Below are 21,672 nucleotides of genomic sequence, written 5' to 3'. Positions count from 1 at the left end.
ACCTGTCCTCCAGCCGCACAGGCGGCCACCATACCATACTGTCCGCCATCCTTCTTTAGTCTGTTGGCAGCTGCCATAACCAACCGGCAGCCAGTAGCTCCAAAGGGATGTCCCAAAGACAGGGATCCACCCCAATTATTAAACTTCTCCAACGGAGGGGCTCCAACCTATCACATCCAAGAACAAAAGGACAAGGATAGGATAAGGTTATCAAATCTTATGATCCTGCCTATGCCCCTTGCTTGTACTTTCAACTCACGGCCTGACTGTCCCTCACGTCGCTTCCCCATCTTGAGCCAATGAACGTGCTAGTCTCCCAACCGGGATGGTTCTCTACCTAATTCTCCCCAAAACCAAATGGCCCCCCTCACTTTCAGAATATTGCTAAAAACCCACTTCCTCCATGCTTTCCTGGATTAACCCCATCTTGATCATGCCAATCAAGCAACACCTCTATCACCTAGTAATGTCTCTGAGTCTACATGCATTGGTTTCTGATAGTTGTACCTTTAATTTCTTTTTGTTTCCAATGCCCAACACTTGCACTTTTTGCCTAATATTTTATGAATGCATTTTCACCTTATTTCAAGTTTTAAGATCCTCAAAGGCCAGAGTCTGTCATTCTTCCTTTGTAATTCCACCTAAAAACTAGTAACAGTGCTCTGCACACCATATGTATTTCTTACATATTACTGAATGAATTCAAGAAAAAAATCTATCCAGGCTTAAAGGTCTTGAATAGTTTTAGTAATCAGACAGTGCACATGAATTTAGAAGTGCATGAAACTGTTTCAAACAAAACATTGCATTCATGTCATTAGTAAACAGGAGTATACAATTAAATATACATCCTGCAAACTAGCTAAAATGATGTTATATATCTTTAACTTTTGCCATTACTAGAATGACAAAAATATGAAAAATGTAGCATTTCTGTTGAAGAATAATACTGCAACTTCTCAGATATTGAGCAACTTCTTTAGTACAGTTTTCAGGAAGCATTATTACAATCCAGTATCCTTCCATTATATCCTTACCTTGGATTTTCTGCCCATGTAATTTTGTGCAAACCAGTCAGAATCCATTGCTTTCATGTTGGCTAAGATCTGACCCTGGGAAGGAAAATAAATTAAGGGCTAATGATAATGACACAAAGAGTCAACATCAAACTGGTATCACATACTCAATACTGGAACTTTCCTTGGAATAAAATATTTCCCATAGTGATTTCCTCTCTAAGAAAAATTTCCACTCACCATACTCAGCATGAGGCATGCCTTTAATAAAATAACAAATACTATGTTGAAAATAGGATTACATGATTGGGACTCCAGAAGGGCAGAGAAAATTATTACAGGGTTGGAAAATTGGACCTTTGATAGAAGAAAATAGTTTTAAAAACTGATGATATTTAACATAGGAAAAAAAGGAAGGGGAAATTTGCTAAGAGTTGTTTTTCAGTAGTGGTGATGGTTTGCACTGAGCAATCCACACTCTCAGCTGGTGCCTCTGTGATTAACAGTACACACTGCAAGACAGTTGATTGGGGTAAACTGTAGCCTGGGATTAGGAAACAATGTCTCTGTGCTCTTTTCTGGTTTCTATACCATTGAAATACAACTGCCTTGGATACAAACTCTGGGTTATTTACTAAGAATCAGGCAGTGACTGTAACCAAAAAACAAACTTTTTTGTGCCCTCCTCCGTAGATCCTGCTATGCACTCATTTGGTTTATACACTCATTTTTGTTGTGCAAAAAACTGGGTTCCAATGCTCATAAGAAAAATCATTTTTTAAATAACAAACCAATACTTTGAGAGACTATATTAATGAGTTGTCATAACAGAAAAGCAGCATGGCTTAGTGGAAAGAGCCTAGGAGTCAGAGGACCTGAGTTCTAATCCCAGCTATGCCACTTGTCTGCTGGGTGACCTTGGTCAAGTCATTTCACTTCTTTGTGCCTCAGGTACCTCATCTGTAAAATGGGGATTAAGACTGTGAGCCAAAAGTGGGAAAGGTACCGTATCCGATTACCGATTACCTTGTATCGCAAGTTTTTTAAATACCATGAAAAAACAAAAAAAAAAAAAATTAAAAAGCTTTCTTCTTCCTAGACCTGAGCAGTGTCTGCCCCAAAAAGAGCAGACAAAAAGGGTACATGACTATAATTCAGTGCAAATGCAGGTCAAAATCCACCTTCAAAAGGAAGGGGGTAAAAATCTCAAGAAGGAATTTTTTAAAAGAATATTGGTTTTAAAATAAAAACACATTTTATATAAGACCCTCTAACTTATATTCTTTGCAAAGACTTACTGAGAAAGCTTCATGAAATTCAAATGCATCAATATCATTCATCGTCAGACCCGCTTTTTCCAGTACTTTTGGAGTGGCATATGTTGGGCTAAAGGGAAAAAAAAAAGGACACGAAAGCTCAATTTTTTACTTTTCCATCAACTCCCCTTTCTTACACCTAATCCACAAATAGTTTTAAAGAGGGCTGAATGTTAAACTTTTAATTTCTTTAAAAAAAAAATCAATTTACTTTTTGGCCCAGATATCACCAAAGTGTCCAAACAAAGTAAATGAGCCAAGCTTCGGAGCCGTTCAGCTCACTGCATTCTTGGTTGGATTGGTCCATGAATCTCCCAGGAATTTGGCTGCTTGTTCAATGGATCTGGAGAGGCACATCATCATCAATCGTATTTACTGAGCGCTTACTGTGTGCAGAGCACTGTACTAAGCGCTTGGGAAGTACAAGTTGGCAACATATAGAGACAGTCCCTACCCAACAGTGGACTCACAGACATGACCTGAGCCTTCAGCTTCCTTGGAAGTGGTGGGAGACACTGCTGCCAAGTGTAGAGTCCATAAGTGAGCCTTGGGACAAGATCCCGAGTGAAAATGTATAGTGTCTCCCAGGGTGCGTACCTCGCTAGATCATCCAAACACTTGAGATTCCAAACCACTGAATTGACAATCAAGCCTCCAAAGAGACCTGTTAACATCTGAATATTCACTGCTTCTCTAAGTGAGCTGTGTCAGCTCAGTGTTTTGGAGCTGAACCTAAAGGAGCTGAGAACAGCCTCCCTCAGATCAATCAATCAATCAATCGTATTTATTGAGCGCTTACTGTGTGCAGAGCACTGGACTAAGTGCTTGCGAAGTACAAGTTGGCAACATATAGGGACGGTCCCTACCCAACAGTGGGCTCACAGTCTAGAAGGCGGAGACAGAGAATAAAACCAAGCATATTAACAAAATAAAATAAATAGAATAGATATGTACAAGTAAAATAGAGTAATAAATATGTAGAAACATATATACATATATACAGGTGCTGTGGGGAAGGGAAGGAGGTAAGGTGGGGGGGATGGAGGGGGGAGAGGAAGGAGGGGGCTCAGTCTGGGAAGGCCTCCTGGAGGAGGTGAGCTCTCGGTAGGGCCTTGAAGGGAAATGTATTACCCCGTAAATAGCCCCTTAGTGCTAAGGGTCTTGGGGCAGGTGAATGGGCACAGTCCCACTTGAGTCTCGACTACGCGACTCCCTTCCAGACTGTAAGCTCCTGTACTAAGCACTTGGGAGAGAACAGTATAACTCAGTTGCACTGTACTCTCCCAAGCGCTTAGTACAGTGCTTTGCCAAGTAAGCACTCAATAAATACCACAGACTGATTGAATCCTGATGCCAACCCAAGATGCTGCAGAGGATTGTGAGCCCACTGTTGGGTAGGGACTGTCTCTATATGTTGCCAATTTGTACTTCCCAAGCGCTTAGTACAGTGCTCTGCACATAGTAAGCGCTCAATAAATACGATTGATGATGGAGAGAAGCTAGTCAACAGGCAATCTAGTTACCTCTGTTCAGCTTCCTGTCGATCAGCACTCCCAGACAAAGTCACCATTACCCCACCACTCTTCATTTGAGATGTTGTGATTTGTTTATCGGCCCAAAGAATGCTAACAAATGTGTTCAATGATTTAACAATAGTTCTTCCTACTGTCAGGGCAGCACATGGGTTCCATTAGCTAAGGTTTCATGCATTTTTATGTTGAGTGAAATGTTTGGACTTGAGATTTGTATTAAACAGGTTAACTGTTTCCAAAGGATATTTACTTATACCTACCCAAGCAAAAGCTGATCTTTTGGATCCTGAGACACATATACAAAATCCCTAGGAAGGAAAACACACTGTTAGCATCAAGAGCAAAAGGAAGGGAATCACTTAGCAATTAAGTTAATCATTTGATTCTACCTCAAATATGCCTTTGGTTTATATCCCATAGCCAGAGCCTTTTCCTCCGACATAATTAACATTGCAGAGGCGCCATCAGTCTGAAAAATTAACAGAAAAACAGTTACACACAGGGATAGTCTGTTGAAATCTGCTTTGATAAAATTCACTTCCTTTATTTTGCTATTTCTTTTCTTTCCCTACTTGGAATCTTGAGTTCTAGTAGTGGATGACCATTTCCCATAAAGCTGCCATCTCCTACTGGCTGCTCAAGTAGCTTTCCTGTTTTCAAGAATTAAATCAAGAACGACAGCCATCCTGGTTAGTTCTTTTAATCAATCCCTAGCATTTATTGAGCACCTGTTGTGAGCACAGCATTGCACTAAGCACTGGGGAAAGTACAAGAGTCAGCAGATGTGATGTCTGCCCTCAAGGAGTTTACAATCCACTGAGGGAGTCAGACACTAAAACTATAAATAGGAGCAAGCAATACTATAAGAGTTTGTTCTGCAGAGTGACTTACTGAGCTCCTCATCACTTACGTTTTGCATCTTGGAATTATCAGTATGTCACTCAAAGAAGAATTTTTCAATCTTTTTCTCATTTAGATCTTATACAAGACTCTATGATAAACGTCTTTTGCTCTTTTCACCTTACAACTCAACTCAGAGACTTTCTATCTGCTAGTGTCCCTCTGTAGTCTGGATTTGCCAGGGAACATTACCTTGGTGAAAATTAAGTGTCTTGGAAAATTTCAAAGAGCTCACCCACAATTACAAAGGTACGGGAGAAAGAGAGAAAATCCTGGCTCCAGCTGCATTCATTTATGGGGTGATTAACTTCACTGAAATTTTATTGGATTTCAAAAAAACTGAAATCAAAGTTATGACTGAAGGCTGGCAGGTCTACACACTACTATAGCCCATTCTCGCTCTCCTGTATTGTTTTGTTATTTTTAATTATATAAATACAAATGTCATTTTATTTACCAGGAAAGAACTGTTAGCGGCAGTGACAGTGCCATAAGGTTTGACAAAAGCAGGCTTCAGTTTGGCCATCTGCTCCAATGAGGAAGGACGAACCCCATTATCTTTAGTAACGGTGTCTTTCCCTGTGAAAATACATGTCATTTTAAATCACAAAGGAATCTAAACATCAAAAGCAGAACAGTATACCACAGGATTCTGAGAAACATTATAAAAGTACATTGAGCTTTCAAAGAGAACGCAAGGAGCCAAATTATTGATTTCTTGATGAAATACTATGACATTTTGGAGACCAATATATATTTAGAATAGGCTTTCTACTTGAAAAATATTTCAGATGCAGATTATATAAAGCAGAATTTTTTTAAAAAAAAATAGATGTTTCTAGAATTTAAAAGAAAAATGAGGGGAGAGGAAACTTTTGAAATTAAGTTTCAAGGGAATCTGTGTATTTGAATGATCTGGTGTCAGAACTGCTGATTGTGAACTGGAAATGTATGATGGTACAACCAGAGGTGGCTGGAAATTCATTATGGGAAGATTTTGGGGATTGATTTGAGAATTTTCCTCCATAGCTGTCACCATGCCAGACACAATTCTCTCTTAGTTCTTCTCATAACTCTGAGTGATCCTTCCCAGTCTCTCCTCCTCTACCCAATAATTGTGGGTGCCCATCAAGGCTCTGTTCTGGGTCCTCTTCTCTTCTCACTTTTCATCTACTCCCGCATGGCTTCAACTACCTCTACACAGTATGACTCCCAAATCTATCCCACTATAACCAAACTTCTCTCCCATAACTGCGATCTTGAATTTCCTCTCACCCGAAAGACATCTCCACATGAATACCACTTCAATATCCATGTCTAACACTGAACTCATCTTTCCTCCTAAATCATCTCCTCCAGCTACATTGGAGTTGACAATACTACACTGTACTACACCACTGGTCTCTGGCATTATCTTTGATCCCATCCTCTTTTTCGACCCCCATATTCACTTTGTTGCCAAATTCTGCCAGTTTTCCCCCTACAATATTTGCAGAATCCTTCCTTTCTCCTCCAACGAAACAGCCAATACACTGGCCCATACCCTTGTCATATACTTGCTTAACTATTAAATCAGCTTTCTCACTGGGTTCCCTGTGTCCAGTGTCTCCTCTTTCAGATCAAACTTCGATCTGCTGTCTGGATCATTTTTCTAAAATACTACTGTACTGCATACAACACCCCACTGTCTCAGAAACCTCACATGGTTTATCTATTCCTTTCCTCAGCAAACAGATATTTCTTCCCATTGGTCTGGCCACTATACCCCGTCTTGCACTTTTCAAGCCTCACATGCTAACCTTCTCACTATACCTAATTCTCGTCTCTCCTGCTACCAACCTCTTGCTCATTCATTCAATCATACCTCCTCCCTGCTCCCTATCTTCCAGGAACGACAAATTCGACAGAAACAAGCTCTTCCCATTTTTAAAGACCTTCTGAAATCACATGTCCTTCAGACATCTCCAATTAATTTCTAATCTCCACTGCTTACAAGCCCCAACTGCCTCATCAGCACCTCTGTGGCACCTAAGCGCTTAAGTATGCACACCACTCCTAAAGCATTTTTGAACATATCCAGCACTAATATACACATCACCTTTTCCTTCTTGGGCAAGGAACATGTCTATTAATTCTACTGAACTCTCCAAGCATTTTGTACAGGGCACTATACATAGAAGGTGTTTAATAAATACTACTGACTGATTAGAAACTAGGTTGCACCTACGGATTTCCGCTCTGACTCCTACTAAAATTCTAGAAATCCAGTCCCTCGCAACCCTGGAACAGAAGACAGAAACTGAAACATGAAGTTGGTACGTTCAAGACAAACAAAGCTTCATTTATAAAATAGACAGTATGTGGAATTCATTACTATAAATGTCTGTCCTCATTGATTTGTTTTTCTTACTCCCCCAGCACTAGTTGAGGGTTTTGAATGCTATAAGCACTATAAAAATATTAGTAAAATGAAGAGGAAATAGAAGGACCTGGGAAGGCTGAAAATATCAAAAGTTTCAAGAAGAATCTACACAGATTTATGTGCTAGGTCCATGATGAATAAGAAGAAAAAATTATGGATGTTAGAAGTATATTGACAGCCATGCGTTCAGATGAACCATTGACCTTCCCAACGATGGGGCTGTTTATGATCTGCGTTTCTGAAATGTTAGCAAGACATTTCATTCATTCATTCAATCGTATTTATTGAGCGCTTAACTGTGTGCAGAGTGAGTAATTCAAAAAGCGAGTAATTCTGAATATGACAACCCCTGTTTGATTTGCATTCTTTTACCGGGTACTTTGAAGGGTATGATGTCAGTAAGCAGGCCTTCATCCTGGGCTTTCTTAGCAAGGCTGTGAGACCGCATAGCATACTGATCTTGTTCTGAACGTGAGACAGAAAATGCAGCCGCCAGCCGATCTGCAGAATGTCCCATAGTCTCATTGGTAGAGAACTCGGCCACGGCTGGGAGCTAGGCAGGGAAGAAGGAAGTACACAGTCAATGATTCCACCCACCTGCACACAGGACACCTAGTTTTGATATACTCTTTGACTGAACTGTAAATAAAAGTATCAGAAAACCCAACCCACAGCTTCGCCAAATATCAGAAAGCAGAAAATTTTCCTAATTTTCCATTCATTCATTGAGCGCTTACTGTGTGCAGAGCATTGTACTAAAGCGCTTGGGAAGTACAACTTGGCAACATCTAGAGACGGTCCCTACCCAACAGCGGGCTCACAGTCTAGAAGGGGGAGACAGACAACAAAACAAAAAATATTAACAAAATAAAATAAATAGAATAGTAAATATGTACAAGTAAAATAATAAATACGTACAAACATATATACAGGTGCTGTGGGGAGGGGAAGGAGGTAAGGCAGGGGGATGGGTGGGGGGAGAGGAAGGAGGGGGTCTCAGTCTGGGAAGGCCACAGCGTGGCTCAGTGGAAAGAGCCCGGGCTTCGGAGTCAGAGGTCATGGGTTCAAATCCCGGCTCCGCCAGTTGTCATCTGTGTGACTTTGGGCAAGTCACTTCACTTCTCTGGGCCTCAGTTACCTCATCTGTAAAATGGGGATTAAGACTGTGAGCCCCCCGTGGGACAACCTGATCACCTTGTAACCTCCCCAGTGCTTAGAACAGTGCTTTGCACATAGTAAGCGCTTAATAAATGCCACCATCATTATTATTATTATTTTTCTGGAGGAGATGAGCTCTCAGTAGGGCTTTGAAGGGAGGAAGAGAGCTAGCTTGGCGGATGTGCGGAGGGAGGGCATTCCAGGCCAGGGGGAGGACGTACCATTATTCAAGTACCTCTACCATACCATCCCTATTTATTGAGCAGCGCTGCTTTTGGCTCAAAAGGAAGAGCACTGCTCTGGGAAATCATACCTGTGTTCTTGGGCTAGTTCTGCTTCTAGTTGGCTAACATGGGCAAAAACCACACACGCTCCACCATGTACGGCCCCCCTGCCCATTGACTTTCTAGTTGACCAGAGGGAACATGATTGGAACAGGTGAGAGAGTATGAGTGGCACTGCATAAGCCACTAACTCTATAACCAATTTCACTGAGCAGCTTTTTGGTCCTGAAGCCCGTTGTGGGCACGGAACTTGTCTAGCGACTCTGTTTTATTGTACTCTCCCAAACACTTAGTAATAATAATAATAATGGCATTTATTAAGTGCTTACTATGTGCAGAGCACTGTTCTAAGTGCTGGGGAAGTTACAAGGTGATCAGGTTGTCCCACAGCGGGCTCACAGTCTTAATCCCCATTTGACAGATGAGGTAACTGAGGCACAGAGAAGCTAAGTGACTTGGCCAAGGTCACACAGCTGACAATTGGCGGAGCTGGGATTTGCTCTTTCCACTGAGCCATACTGCTTCTCAGTACACTGCTCTGCACACAGTAAGTGTTTAATAAATGCCATTGATTCATCGACTGATTCAAGTCTGAGGACTAAGGCTCACCTGGCATTCCTGACTGGATATTCTACCCTTTACTGAGAGCTTATTGTGGGCAGAGCAAGCAATTTCTACAGAGTTTGAAAAACACTTTACCTCCGGTGCAAGGAAATTCATTCTGAATTTGGAGACTGTAGATAGTTTCTGACCCAGGGACTTGGCCTTGTTAAGGTCAAGCATCAGCTTCCTCATCTTCCTAGAATGACGGATGGGCACGTCAGACATTAACTCCACACCTCCGGCTACAACCACATCACACTGGCCAGCAGCAATCAAACCAAAACCTACAGGAGAGTTGATAATTTCAATTTGGTTTTATTTGTCACTGAAAACAGTAAAGACATATGCTTGAAGAGAGACACAGCAAAAACTTCAGTTTTTGTAAAGGTTGCTGACACCAAATAGGGTGAAAATTTTAATTGTTTCAAAAAAACCCAAAATTACATGAATAAAATCACAACATTTTTGAAAAAACCTCACAGAACCATAGTGCTGAAAAATGTCTTCTAGGACATCCCCTACCCTCAAAGTCACACTGATTTAGAGATCTCCAGGGATGGAGCTTCCATAACCTCTCCTGTCATTATTTAACAACTTTATATCAAACAAAATTCCTCCTGTTGAGATTTAAGGCTATTTTCTTTTGTTTTGCTATGCAGGTTTCTTATACTTTATCATGACCACCGAACAATACTTAGCAAGTACCTTTTGTGCGTGTGGTGCTATCCAAAATAAGCTAAACAGACATGGTTCTGGATCATTATAAAATACATCAGTCAATCAATGGTATTTAGTGAGCGCTATGTGCAGAACTCTGTACTAAGCACTTGGGAGAGTCCAATCAAAAGAATTAGTGGACACATTCCTTACCCATAATGAGCTTACATGATCACACAGAACACATTAAGTAGAAAAATGCTGAACTATCCATAGGAAAACATAAGACATGAGACACAAGATAAAATTTCCACGTAATAGCAACACCTAAGTAGCTATATATTAATAAGATTTGCTGTATAGTGCTTTCAGTTGTGCAGTTAGAATAATCAGTCTACTTTCCATTTAAACATAGGCTTCTTGCATGCACTAAAAGGAGGACAGAAGTGGAACATGGTGGATTTAGGAAGGAGGTCATTCCAAGGAGAGCTAATGGCATTGGAGGTGTGGAACTAGTTGTAGGAAATCTGGATCCAGACAGTAAAAAACATGGGAGCAGGCAAAAGCAATTTTACAAAATGCCAGTGAATCAACAGTATTAATTATGCACTTACCCAGTGCAGAGCACTATACATAGAATTTGTACAGGTATAAGAGTAATAGATATGATCTCTACCCTTGAGGATCTTAAACCCTGGCATAAACGGAAAGGGCTTCAAGTGATCTGATATTTTTATTGAGGCACATCAAGGTGGGAATTTCTACACTTCAAAAATCATCTAAGGGCTAGTGTGGAATTTAAGTAGTACGCAATCTCCCTGCACTGCCATTAATCACACTTTTAAAGACATATATGCAGGACATGCCCTAAGAAGGAATTAGCAACCAAGAAAGGATGCCATAAGGAACTTGGCTGGGGACTGGGAAATCTGAAGGACCGATTGCCACTGGTGCTGCTCAAGAGACCCCTGTGGAGCCAGGGCCTGGCTTGATGGCACTGAAATGTCTATATCTGTAATTGATTTATGTATTTATATTAATGTTTGTCTCCCCCTCTAGACTGTGAGCTCATTTTGGGCAAGGAATATTTCTAATGTTACATGGCACTCTCCCAAGTGCTTAGTACAGTGGTTTGCACACAATAAGCGCTCAATAAATAATAATTATGGCATGAGATTCTGTAGATGCAACTCTGAAGTGGAAGAGGCCCTGCAAATATGCAGGGCTTCCAGCACAGCCAAAATAGCTTGGCATGCTACTATCTGGGGTACAAGCTGGGAGACACTGATGCTTGCCCTGAGTGATAAGGCATGGCAAATTGAGAGATTAGTAATTAACCAGGAGCCAGCACTCCTCTTCAGAAACTCTAATGCAACCTCATATGGTTTAAGCAAATTCAATCACAGCATAAAAACAAAGATGAGATTACAGTTCTGAATGAAGATAAGTATTTTAAGAGAATCACTGAAATAGCATCAGGGAACAGCTCTGCAGAATTGGAGTACAGAATAATAACCAAGACATAGCAGAAAATCCTTTGTTCCATTAAGTGCTGGGTGTGGTGCTACACTATTTACCACACAAAACGAACTTAAACAGGCATGATTCGTATCTTCTCTCTCCAAGAGGGACAGTGATGTGAACAAGAGATGTTAAGGGCATCTGTTGTTCATCTCTAGCAGATATTTAATACAGAAATTAAATGTTTAGAACTGCATTTTTATCATATGCAAAAGAAGGAACAGGTGAAATGAGTGGGGTGGGAACCTGACGGAGTTGCCAACTGTACATCATTTTTATACACCATTGCTTCTTCCTACCTGTAGTTTACTTTAGTTAGCCTACTCTGCTAGTTTGCAAGTTCCTTCAGGATAGTAGTCACATGTCCTAAGTGCTTAGTACAGTGCTCTGCATACAGTAGGTGCTCAATAAGTACTATTGATTGGGCAGAAGTGAGGATGACCTATAAAGAGAACCTCATTGTTTCTCACTACTAGTCAATTTAATGTCATCTTTGTTTCTCACTACTAAGATGACATTAAATTGACTTTGGCACAGGCAAATAACAAACATTGCTAGAAACTGACCACCCTCTTAATCATACTTATTGAGCGCTTAGTGTGCACAGGGCACGATACTAAGCACTTGGGAGAGTACAATATAACAACAGGACAGATACATTCCATGCCCATACAGTGAACTTTTGATAGCCATGGCAAGGTAATTTTTTTGATGTAGCCTTAAAATCACCGATGTTTTAAAACTGCATTCAATTGGAGAAACATCATATTTTTTCAGCCAAGATGGAATTTGTTCTTAAAAAGAGTTAGTAAACATGATTTCCTGCTCACAAGGAGCTCATGGTCTACAGAGGAAAACTTTTTTGGACAAGCAAGACTTTTTTTTCCACTTTTATTCTGTTTCCTAAATGTTATTTGAGAACCCTCGCTCATGAACACATTTCCCACTTCCCTATAGTTCCTTCTCTCTCTCAGTCTACCCCTCATTACAACTGTCAACATTTACAACTTGTGAAAATTACAGCAGTCGCTGCTATGGTTCCTGACTTCACAAACTTTATAATCCAAAATGGAAATGAGAAGTGATATCAAGAACCCATACACACATGTTCATAAAAACAAAAATATAAGTCCAAGGCCAAATAAGACACAGTAGAGAATGGTTGGCCATACAGGAAATAGTGGCTCAGAAGGCTCAAGTTCGGTTAATAATAGAAGGCTTCATGGAGGAGGTGAACTAAAAAAAAATTAAAAGGGATGAAAAAAATCTGGCTGAGTATATAGGGGGCTGAAAGGGAGAGCTTGGGAAAGTGCCATTACGGCTGCAGCCAAGTTAGCCTGGAAGGCCTGTTATGTTCCTATTCATTCAATCATACTTATTGAGCGTTTACTGCGTGCAGAGCACTATACTAAGTGCTTGGGAGAGTACACCCTCCTCAAATCCAACAATTACTCTCCCCCACTTCAAAATTATTGAAAGCACATCTCCTCCAACGGGCCTTCTCTAAGCCCTCTTTTCCTTTTCTGCAACTCCCTTCTGTGTCGCCCTGACTTGCTCCCTTTACTCATCTTCCCTCCCAGCCCCAGAGCACTTATGTACAAATCTGTAATTTATTTATATTAATGTCTGTCTCCCGCTCTAGGCCGTAAGCTCATTGTGGGCAGGGAATGTCTGTATATTGTTGGGTTGCATTCTCCCAAGTGCTCAGTATAGTGCTCGGCACACAGTAAGCGCTCAATAAATTCAACTGACTGACTGTAGGTGTCCTGGGCTAAGTTGTCTCATATGCCACCTTCAGGCTCATGAGCCAGAGTATGGCAATCCTGACTCGGCAGATAAAATGTAGATTGTAGATTATGTTGCCAATTTGTACTTCCCAAGCGCTTAGTACAGTGCTCTGCACATAGTAAGCGCTCAATAAATACGATTGATGATGATGATGATTACTCCCACTCCACACATATTAAATGGTCTGATCAAGGTCAGGTGATGTATAAGAAGCAGTGGCAAGGACTGACATATAAACTCCAAAACCAAGCCATCAAGTCCCTAGAACATACGTTTACTTATAATATGGAGGTTATGAAAATCCGTATTCCCGTAGAAGTAGCAGTAGTAATGATGTTTAGTGAACACCTACTGAATGCATTACATTGAATCAAGTGCTTGGGAATCAACAGAAATATTCACATATACCCTTGCCCACAAGGAGCTTACACTGGAACGGAGAAGACAGAGAAATATTTACAAGGGTTGATGGTGAGTGTATATGAAAGCACAAGTGCAGGAAGCAGCCAAATGATTGCTTGATAAACACTCTCTAATTCCACCAAAGCGTTCTACCCCAAACACATAATAAAGCAGACTTCATAGCAGGTTGGTACAGTGCTCTGCGAGTAGTGTTGACAAGAGGAAAGAGCACGGGCCTGGGAATCAGAAGGTTTTACTCCTGACTCCACTCCTTGCCTTCTCTGATCCTGGGCAGGTCACGTAACTTCTCTGTGTCTCAATTTCCTCATCTATAAAATGGGGATTCAATGCCCGATCCCCCCTCCTATATAGACTGTGAGCCCCGTGGGGGACAGGGGCTTTGTCAAAACTGAATACTCTCTATCTATCCCAGAGTACAGTGTTTGGCACAGATGCTCAAAAAATGAATGCTGTCAATGCTTGATCATTTATCTCTCTCTGCTGATGAACCTAATAATTCCACAGAAGTCTCCCCCGAGGATGGTAGTTAAATTTTATACACGGAAAAGGAAATGGGAAAGGGGAAAATGGGTCAAAATTTCTGATGAACAGAAGTTAAATTCAGAAGTCAGCAGTACTGAGTTCTATTCCTACCTTTTCCTGACAGCAAATTCTTACAATCTTTACATGAAGATTCTTAAAAATGGACGAAAGTGAGCTTCAAAAACTGGGATTCTTAGATAATTAAGATCCCCTGCGCTTTTGGGCAAACTTACCAGTAGTCATGGCCTGATTGGAAGAGATGCAAGCCATGGTGACTGTATGGGCCGGGGTCTTATTAGAGAAGCCAGCTCCAAGGGCAGCCTATATAAAAGCAAGGAAAAAAAAAGCATTTAGATATCAACAGTATATTTGTACCACAGAAAGGTTTAATGAACATCTACTGTTTATATGTATTATGATTTAGGAAGGGTTCCACTTCAATACTCTGGGAAATAAGTGCTCATTTCCCATAGTAAGCACTTAACGAATACCACAATTATTATTAAATTGTAGTAAAAATAAAACAGCACACCATACATACCTGGATAATAGAAATAAAATAACTAGCAAATGATTCTGATATAATTTTTTCTGCATCGAAACCAAGCTTGGAGCACTCTGTTAGCTTGGAAAATCTTTACAAATCTATCTGCATAGAGCCTCTGGAAGAATGCTTTTAATAAAAAAATCAGGTAGCTTTATATATGAAAATTTTCAAAATGTAAGATAGCAATTGTAGTGCTGAGTGAATGCCTGCTTGGTGTTGTGCATTGTACAAATTATGATTAATCATATCTAGTTTTAGATATGCCCTCCGGGCCTGGAATGCCCTCTGGGCCTGGAATGCCCTCCCTCTGCCCCTCCGCCAAGCTAGCTCTCTTCCTCCCTTCAAGGCCCTGCTGAGAGCTCACCTCCTCCAGGAGGCCTTCCCAGACTGAGCCCCTTCCTTCCTCTCCCCCTCGTCCCCTTCTCCATCCCCCCATCTTACCTCCTTCCCTTCCCCACAGCACCTGTATATATGTATATATGGTTGTACATATTTATTACTCTATTTATTTATTTATTTATTTATTTTACTTGTACATTTCTATCCTATTTATTTTATTTTGTTGGTATGTTTGGTTCTGTTCTCTGTCTCCCCCTTTTAGACTGTGAGCCCACTGTTGGGTAGGGACTGTCTCTATGTGTTGCCAATTTGTACTTCCCAAGCGCTTAGTACAGTGCTCTGCACATAGTAAGCGCTCAATAAATACGATTGATTGGTTGATTGATTATAATTCACAAGATTATCAAAATAGACTCACTTTATTGGAAAATATTTAGAACTTACAATATGAGAAATTTCATAATAAGGATGCTTGAAACAATGCTTTGCCAAAAGAAGAAACACTCTCTTACTCTGGGGAATGGCACTGTGTCATATACGGTGTCAGAAATATAGTAGTAGAAAAAAACAGTCCTTTCACCCATTCTTAATGCTTTTATCTGTAATCATGGGAGACTTTTCCACCTATGTCCCCCCAAATTTCCCTTTCTTAAAAAGTCTACCCCATCATGAGTTTCTACTTTGTGTCACACTGTGTTTAAGCCCTGTGGTAAATGGCAAAAATGAATATGACCAGGCCCCTGCCCTTCTCACCCAAGACCCAGACGGAAGAGGGAGGAGCAATTTGTACTTCCCAAGCGCTTAATACAGTGCTCTGCACATAGTAAGCGCTCAATAAATACAATTGATGATGATGAGAAGAAAGAGAGGAGGGGGCTTCTCCTCTAAAAGCCATGGAAGGGATAATTCTGGACACTTACTCAGAACAGACATATGAGCACATGGGTCAATGTCAATAAGAACTCATGGCCCAGTACTTGCTGTTTTGTCCTTAAGGCCATTAGACAGAAGCACAGTTGGGACTTCTCCAAAGATACCAGGTTTATATGTTTCTATTTAAGGAATCAATTGCAAACCTGAGTAGAATGGAGGGGAAGAAGCACGGCATGCTTTTTCCATCAGCCTCCAGAGAACCCCCTAGGGCTCCAGGGCACCTCCCCAAGGAATGGTATGGGCACCTTGGGCCCACAGACCTCCTTATCTTTCCTCTAAGTAGTCATCAGCTGTCCGAGCCCAGTACTTAGGAACTTGTGACGAAGTACTTTTTACGGTACCTACTGATAAAGATGATGGGCCAGCGTAGCCTAGAGGAAAAAGCATGGGCCTCGAAGTCAGGAGACCCGGGTTCTAGTGCCAGCTCTGCCACTAGCTTGGTGTGTGACCCTGGACAAGTCACTTAACTTTTCTGAGCTTCAGTTTCCCCATCTATAAAACTGAAGACAGGTCATTTTTGACCCTTAAGAGACAGTCAGGGATGGGCTCCAATCTGATATTCTCTCCCCCTCGTCCCCCTCTCCATCCCCCCCCATCTTACCTCCTTCCCTTCCCCACAGCACCTGTATATATGTATATATGTTTGTACATATTTGTTACTCTATTTATTTATTTATTTTGCTTGTACATATCTATTCTATTTATTTTATTTTGTTAGTATGTTTGGCTTTGTTCTCTGTCTCCCCCTTTTAGACTGTGAGCCCATTGTTGGGTAGGGACTGTCTCTATATATTGCCAATTTGTACTTCCCAAGCGCTTAGTACAGTGCTCTGCACATAGTAAGCGCTCAATAAATACGATTGATGATGATGATGATGGGGTCAGGTCATTTTTGACCCTTAAGAGACAGTCAGGGATGGGCTCCAATCTGATATTCTATCCACCCCACTGCTTAACAAATATCATTATTATGCCTTTTTGATGCAAGAGTACACAGCCTTACAGAACTGAATGCTCGTGACTTGCCCTCACTCACAAATAACTATTCACACCCATAATCAGGGCAGGAGGAAGCCTGGATGAGCCAAAAATGCTTGCCCTGCTGAACCTCTTAAACATGATCGCACATATGACGTGTACATTGTGGCTGGTCAGGCCCTTGCTTCTGTTCCTTAAAAAAGAACTCAAGGGCAGGAGGAGGGCAGGGAAAGGGTTATCCACCTTCCTCTTCCCCTTACCGCTAGCCTGAAAGCTGGGAGAACCTTCAACATTTAGCACACTCGAAGTCAGCCACGGGAAACATAGTTCATATGCTAAGATCAGCTCCTAAGGCCACTTTTTCCCCACCTCAGTTTACGCAAAAATAGTTACTGTCGCCTGAATGTAAAACCCTAGAAATAAGAGTCTGGACTAAGGAATAACAGAAGTCCCGTTAGTCTCTATAGTTGCCACAACAAAAGGAGATGGCATCATGCCAAATAGTGTAAAGTTGAAAACATGTCAAGAAGTTAAAATTAAACTCGGGAAGTTAAAATTAAACTTGGCCTCTTGGGTGTCACCTGCTTATGGAAGTACTTGAAAAATAAAAATAAATTGCCAGCAACTGTCACAAATGATAAGTGGAGTACTAAGCTGTAAAAAATTTTTGTTAATGATATCGAAACCTAAAACTCCAAAAACAGCCAAATAATTAAGTCAACACACCTAACACTGTTAAATTAACCAGAATCTCCATTAGGATTGATTGATTTTGCAATGATCTGTCTCTGCACAATATGTAGGATAGCCAACGTAGTATTTTCTAGATCAGCCCAAACATTACTTTAGAATTGTTGTTATTATTGTTATTATTATTCTGAATTATTCATTATTATCATCATTATTATTTGGCTCTATGTCTACAAAAAACTTTCTTTTTAGATGAACTGGGCCCCAAAATAATATTTCATATTTTAAAAGCTGCTTTCCTCTAAATTTTACAATGAGGCTTAGTGGCATTAGCATGAGTTGGGAAGCCATGAAGCCTGGGTTCTAGCCCCAGCTCTGCCAGTCCCTTCTTTTAGGATCTTGGGCCAATCACTTGCCCCTTGGGACCTCAGTTTCCTTATCTGTAAAATGGAGAAAAGAATATCTCCTCTTCTTACCTCAGAGATGTTACGAAACAAAATTAAATGTGATGTGAAAGTGCTTTGGAAAAATGAAATTCAAGGTATAGTTACACGCTACTTTATACTCCATCTAGTTAAAATAGAGCCCTACCTAACCATTTAATATCATTACTATTTTTAGCCTTTATTACTTTTAATACCCAATTAAAAATTTTTAACTAGATAACTCTCGTTCCCTAATACTGTAGATTTATTTCACTTACTTCTCTAGCAACATTGCTCGTTTTCACTTCTTGGATAACTGTGCCATAGACAATGTAGTCAACAACTTCCTTTGGGACACTGGTACGATGCAGCAACCCTCTGGGAGGAGAAATCAGAAATAAACGTTTTATATTCAAAGTAGTAACGCAGAGGGACAAAGCCTAAATCTAACAGTCCTTTAGCTGAGGAGATTAGAGCTGGAGCTTTACCCTCGCCTCTAGCTGTACTGAGAGAAGGAAGATGTCACCACAAAGCCGAGTGGCTGATGTTGTCCCCAAAGAGTCCCTTAGCTGCCTCTCTTGGCTACCACTGCAGCAGCAGTCTTGGCCTGTCACCCAAAGGCTCTCGAGTTCTAGTCACAAAGCATACTTCTAAGGCTAATAACTTTTATTCGATTACTTTCTGAAAACAGACACTTCATTCAAATTTCGGAACGAGGGGAGTATGGAGAGAGGGAAAGAGGGATGGAGGGGGGAAGAGAGGGCAAAAGGAGAAGAGGGGGTACAAGCGTAGGCAGACCAAGTAATCAATCAATCAATCGTATTTATTGAGCGCTTACTGTGTGCAGAGCACTGTACTAAGCGCTCGGGAAGTACAAGTTGGCAACATATAGAGACAGTCCCTACCCAACAGTGGGCTCACAGTCTAAATGGGGGAGACAGAGAACAAAACCAAACATTCTAACAAAATAAAATAAATAGAATAGATATGTACAAGTAAAATAAATAGAGTAATAAATATGTACAAACAGATATACATATACACAGGTGCTGTGGGGAAGGGAAATAGAGTAATAAATATGTACAAACATATATACATATACACAGGTGCTGTGGGGAAGGGAAGGAGGTAAGATGGGGGGATGGAGAGGGGGGCGAGGGGGAGAGGAAGGAAGGGGCTCAGTCTGGGAAGGCCTCCTGGAGGAGGTGAGCTCTCAGTAGGGCCTTGAAGGGAATAAGGCTGCCAGGCTGGAAGTCACTTTTAATGTAATAAGCTCCACTGTGAAAATGAATGTACTTACGTAAGTGCTGCTCTGGCGAGATCATGAGGCATCAGATCTTTATATCTGGGGAGAGTGAAACACTTACTTTCACATTCAAGGCTAGTGACTTTTGTGAAATTACAATTTTAAATTCTATTTAGAATATGCAATACCCAAAGAGATAACCTAGGATGTGGGCAGTGATCCTAGGCTACCTTCCTCAACTCCTAATGAGATGGTAAGAGTGTTTTCTAATAAGCAAATTAAATACCTAGTTCAACCCCAATTTCGTCATTCCAGGTCATTCCCTTTACTCATATCGGCAGGATTTACACACCTGCAGATTCCACGTGGCCAGCCAAAACCCTCCCTCTTTTTATGGAAGCCCCCTGGCTCCATTACCAGCTCCTGACAACTATTGCAGTACTAAAAGTAGTGCTGGTAGATGAACACCGTTCTCTCCCCAGCTCATTAAGGAAGTGAGAGGGGTGAGTTTATGCTCCTACCCCCTTTTTAGATGTGCCGTTAGGCAAGTGTGGGACAGATGTGGGATATGAGGAATTACTCCCCCTCCAAACACTTTGAAATTCAAACACGAGTGGAAGGGAATAGTCCAGTCCTGAAGGCCAACTGATCATTTACATTTACGTGACCTTGCACTTCTACCTCTTGCCTACTTTCTGGTTGCACTCTGCTCTGAAGAAAAAATACGGCTGGCAGGGACGAGAAAACGCAGAGGGCAGTGTGCTAACTACCATCGCTGTCATCAATTTATTTTGCGTCAGTACTCAGTCCCTCAGTCCTTAAGCCTCTGTGATGAGATAGAAGTTCATCCATCGTTTCTGAGAGACTCCACCATTATTACCATTACCTACATCACTTCTCTTTTCACACTGTCCATTCATTCCTCTTTCAGCACTGCTAAATTGCCTATGCACCTAAATTCATTAGGGATACTATTCCTTCTTACTGGTCAACCTCAGCTTTATTCAGAGACCAACAGAGAGCAGGATGTACTGACTAGATATTAAATACACTGCATATCCAAGAGTGGTCCAATTTCAGCTGAATCCTGTGGGTTCGTGCTCAGCTCCACTCTGGGCCTTCCTAGTTCCCCAAAATGCTATGTTGGTCCTCAGTATTACTTAGACAAGCAATTGAGCCTCTCTATACCAGACCCAGACATCTGGTTTATTCGGACCCACTAAGATTACTCCAGAAATGGCCTGGTCCCCCTGGCAACGTGGAGGCAGAAATGAGTTGGGATGATCCAGTTGGATCCACAATCAGAGGATTTGATTGGAACCAGATTGGCTTCTCACTAGCACTGAACCAAACAGTCATTTTACTTGGCTCGATGCCCTATCGATGCCTAATTCATTCAACTGTCCAAATCCTCCACTGATCTTTCAGATGAACGTTTTTTAAGGTGGTGGGAAGCAACTTAAATAAAGCAAAGAACACCACTATCATTTTATACTTACGAAGTTCCAGACAACAAAAACGGAATGCGAACACCATCGACTACCACAACGTTCTTCACATTAGGCTTGCTTAAAGTCTTCTTGGTTTTGGTCTGTACCGCTTCAAGAAAAATTTAGATGCATTGATTAAAATTAAAATACGTCAACAGCACCATTTACACCAAAGGATCTCAAAATGTCTAACTCAGAAAGAACTACTCCATGTCATCAATTAGTCTTCTTCAAGTAGCTGGAAAGTTGATTTCTAAGAATTCTTAGCAATTATTACTGCTATGGTAGCAGGAAAAAAAAAGTAAACAGAGGCTATCCCAACTATAAAATGTACACGACATTTGTTCATTCTTTCAGGACCTCTTGACATCTTTTCTTTCCTCTCCATATTTTGACAATATCTATCTTTGGAGATGAGTGCCATTGGAGAGGAATACCATTCAAGCATGAAACAAATACCCTGTGAAAATTTCTACTGCTAGACCTCATCTTCCCAGCCCTTTCCATAACACCCACATGAATGACTTCTTCACCTACTTGTCTGTCCTTTTTTCATCCATTTATATCTCTCTGCAGCTGGGGGTATTCATGTGAGCTCCTGAGCACCCAAGGAAATGGATGTCAAATTTCCATTAAGCTAAACTTCAGTGAGCACCAAGGACACAACTCATTAAGAAGGTTTTTTTTAAAAAATTCACCATAAGTGAGTGGCTGGATGCCTGTCTACATGGAGGAATCTTGTTCCCAAAGATTAAAAAAAAGCACAGTTTGGGGCCCAGAAGGCTGCTTTGCCCCTGAACTAATATATTAATGAAGTCCCTTAGTTTCCTGGACCCTTAGTTTCCTTATTCATAAGATGGGGATAATAATAAATAATAATAC

At 41.0% G+C, this 21,672-nt stretch overlaps 1 protein-coding gene across 2 annotated transcripts in view; it reads right to left on the bottom strand.

Moving 5' to 3' along the window:
* HADHB (hydroxyacyl-CoA dehydrogenase trifunctional multienzyme complex subunit beta) overlaps positions 1-21,672 on the bottom strand; it is a 30,511-nt gene that overhangs the window by 1,591 nt on the left and 7,248 nt on the right. For both annotated transcript variants that reach the window (XM_038751429.1, XM_038751428.1), the window contains 12 exons: positions 20,800-20,899; positions 19,355-19,399; positions 18,333-18,432; positions 14,376-14,463; positions 9,328-9,515; positions 7,559-7,739; positions 5,222-5,343; positions 4,254-4,333; positions 4,125-4,172; positions 2,315-2,402; positions 1,038-1,112; positions 3-167 (listed from right to left, as the gene is read on the bottom strand). In XM_038751429.1, coding sequence (XP_038607357.1) covers positions 3-167; positions 1,038-1,112; positions 2,315-2,402; positions 4,125-4,172; positions 4,254-4,333; positions 5,222-5,343; positions 7,559-7,739; positions 9,328-9,515; positions 14,376-14,463; positions 18,333-18,432; positions 19,355-19,399; positions 20,800-20,899 — 1,280 coding nt within the window. The remainder of the gene's footprint in view (positions 1-2; positions 168-1,037; positions 1,113-2,314; positions 2,403-4,124; positions 4,173-4,253; positions 4,334-5,221; positions 5,344-7,558; positions 7,740-9,327; positions 9,516-14,375; positions 14,464-18,332; positions 18,433-19,354; positions 19,400-20,799; positions 20,900-21,672) is intronic.

The sequence above is a fragment of the Tachyglossus aculeatus genome, chromosome 9 (genome assembly GCF_015852505.1).
Source record: "Tachyglossus aculeatus isolate mTacAcu1 chromosome 9, mTacAcu1.pri, whole genome shotgun sequence".
Taxonomy (NCBI): domain Eukaryota; kingdom Metazoa; phylum Chordata; class Mammalia; order Monotremata; family Tachyglossidae; genus Tachyglossus; species Tachyglossus aculeatus.
Note: the sequence above shows the minus strand (reverse complement) of the source record. Positions and strands in the feature narration are given on the sequence as shown.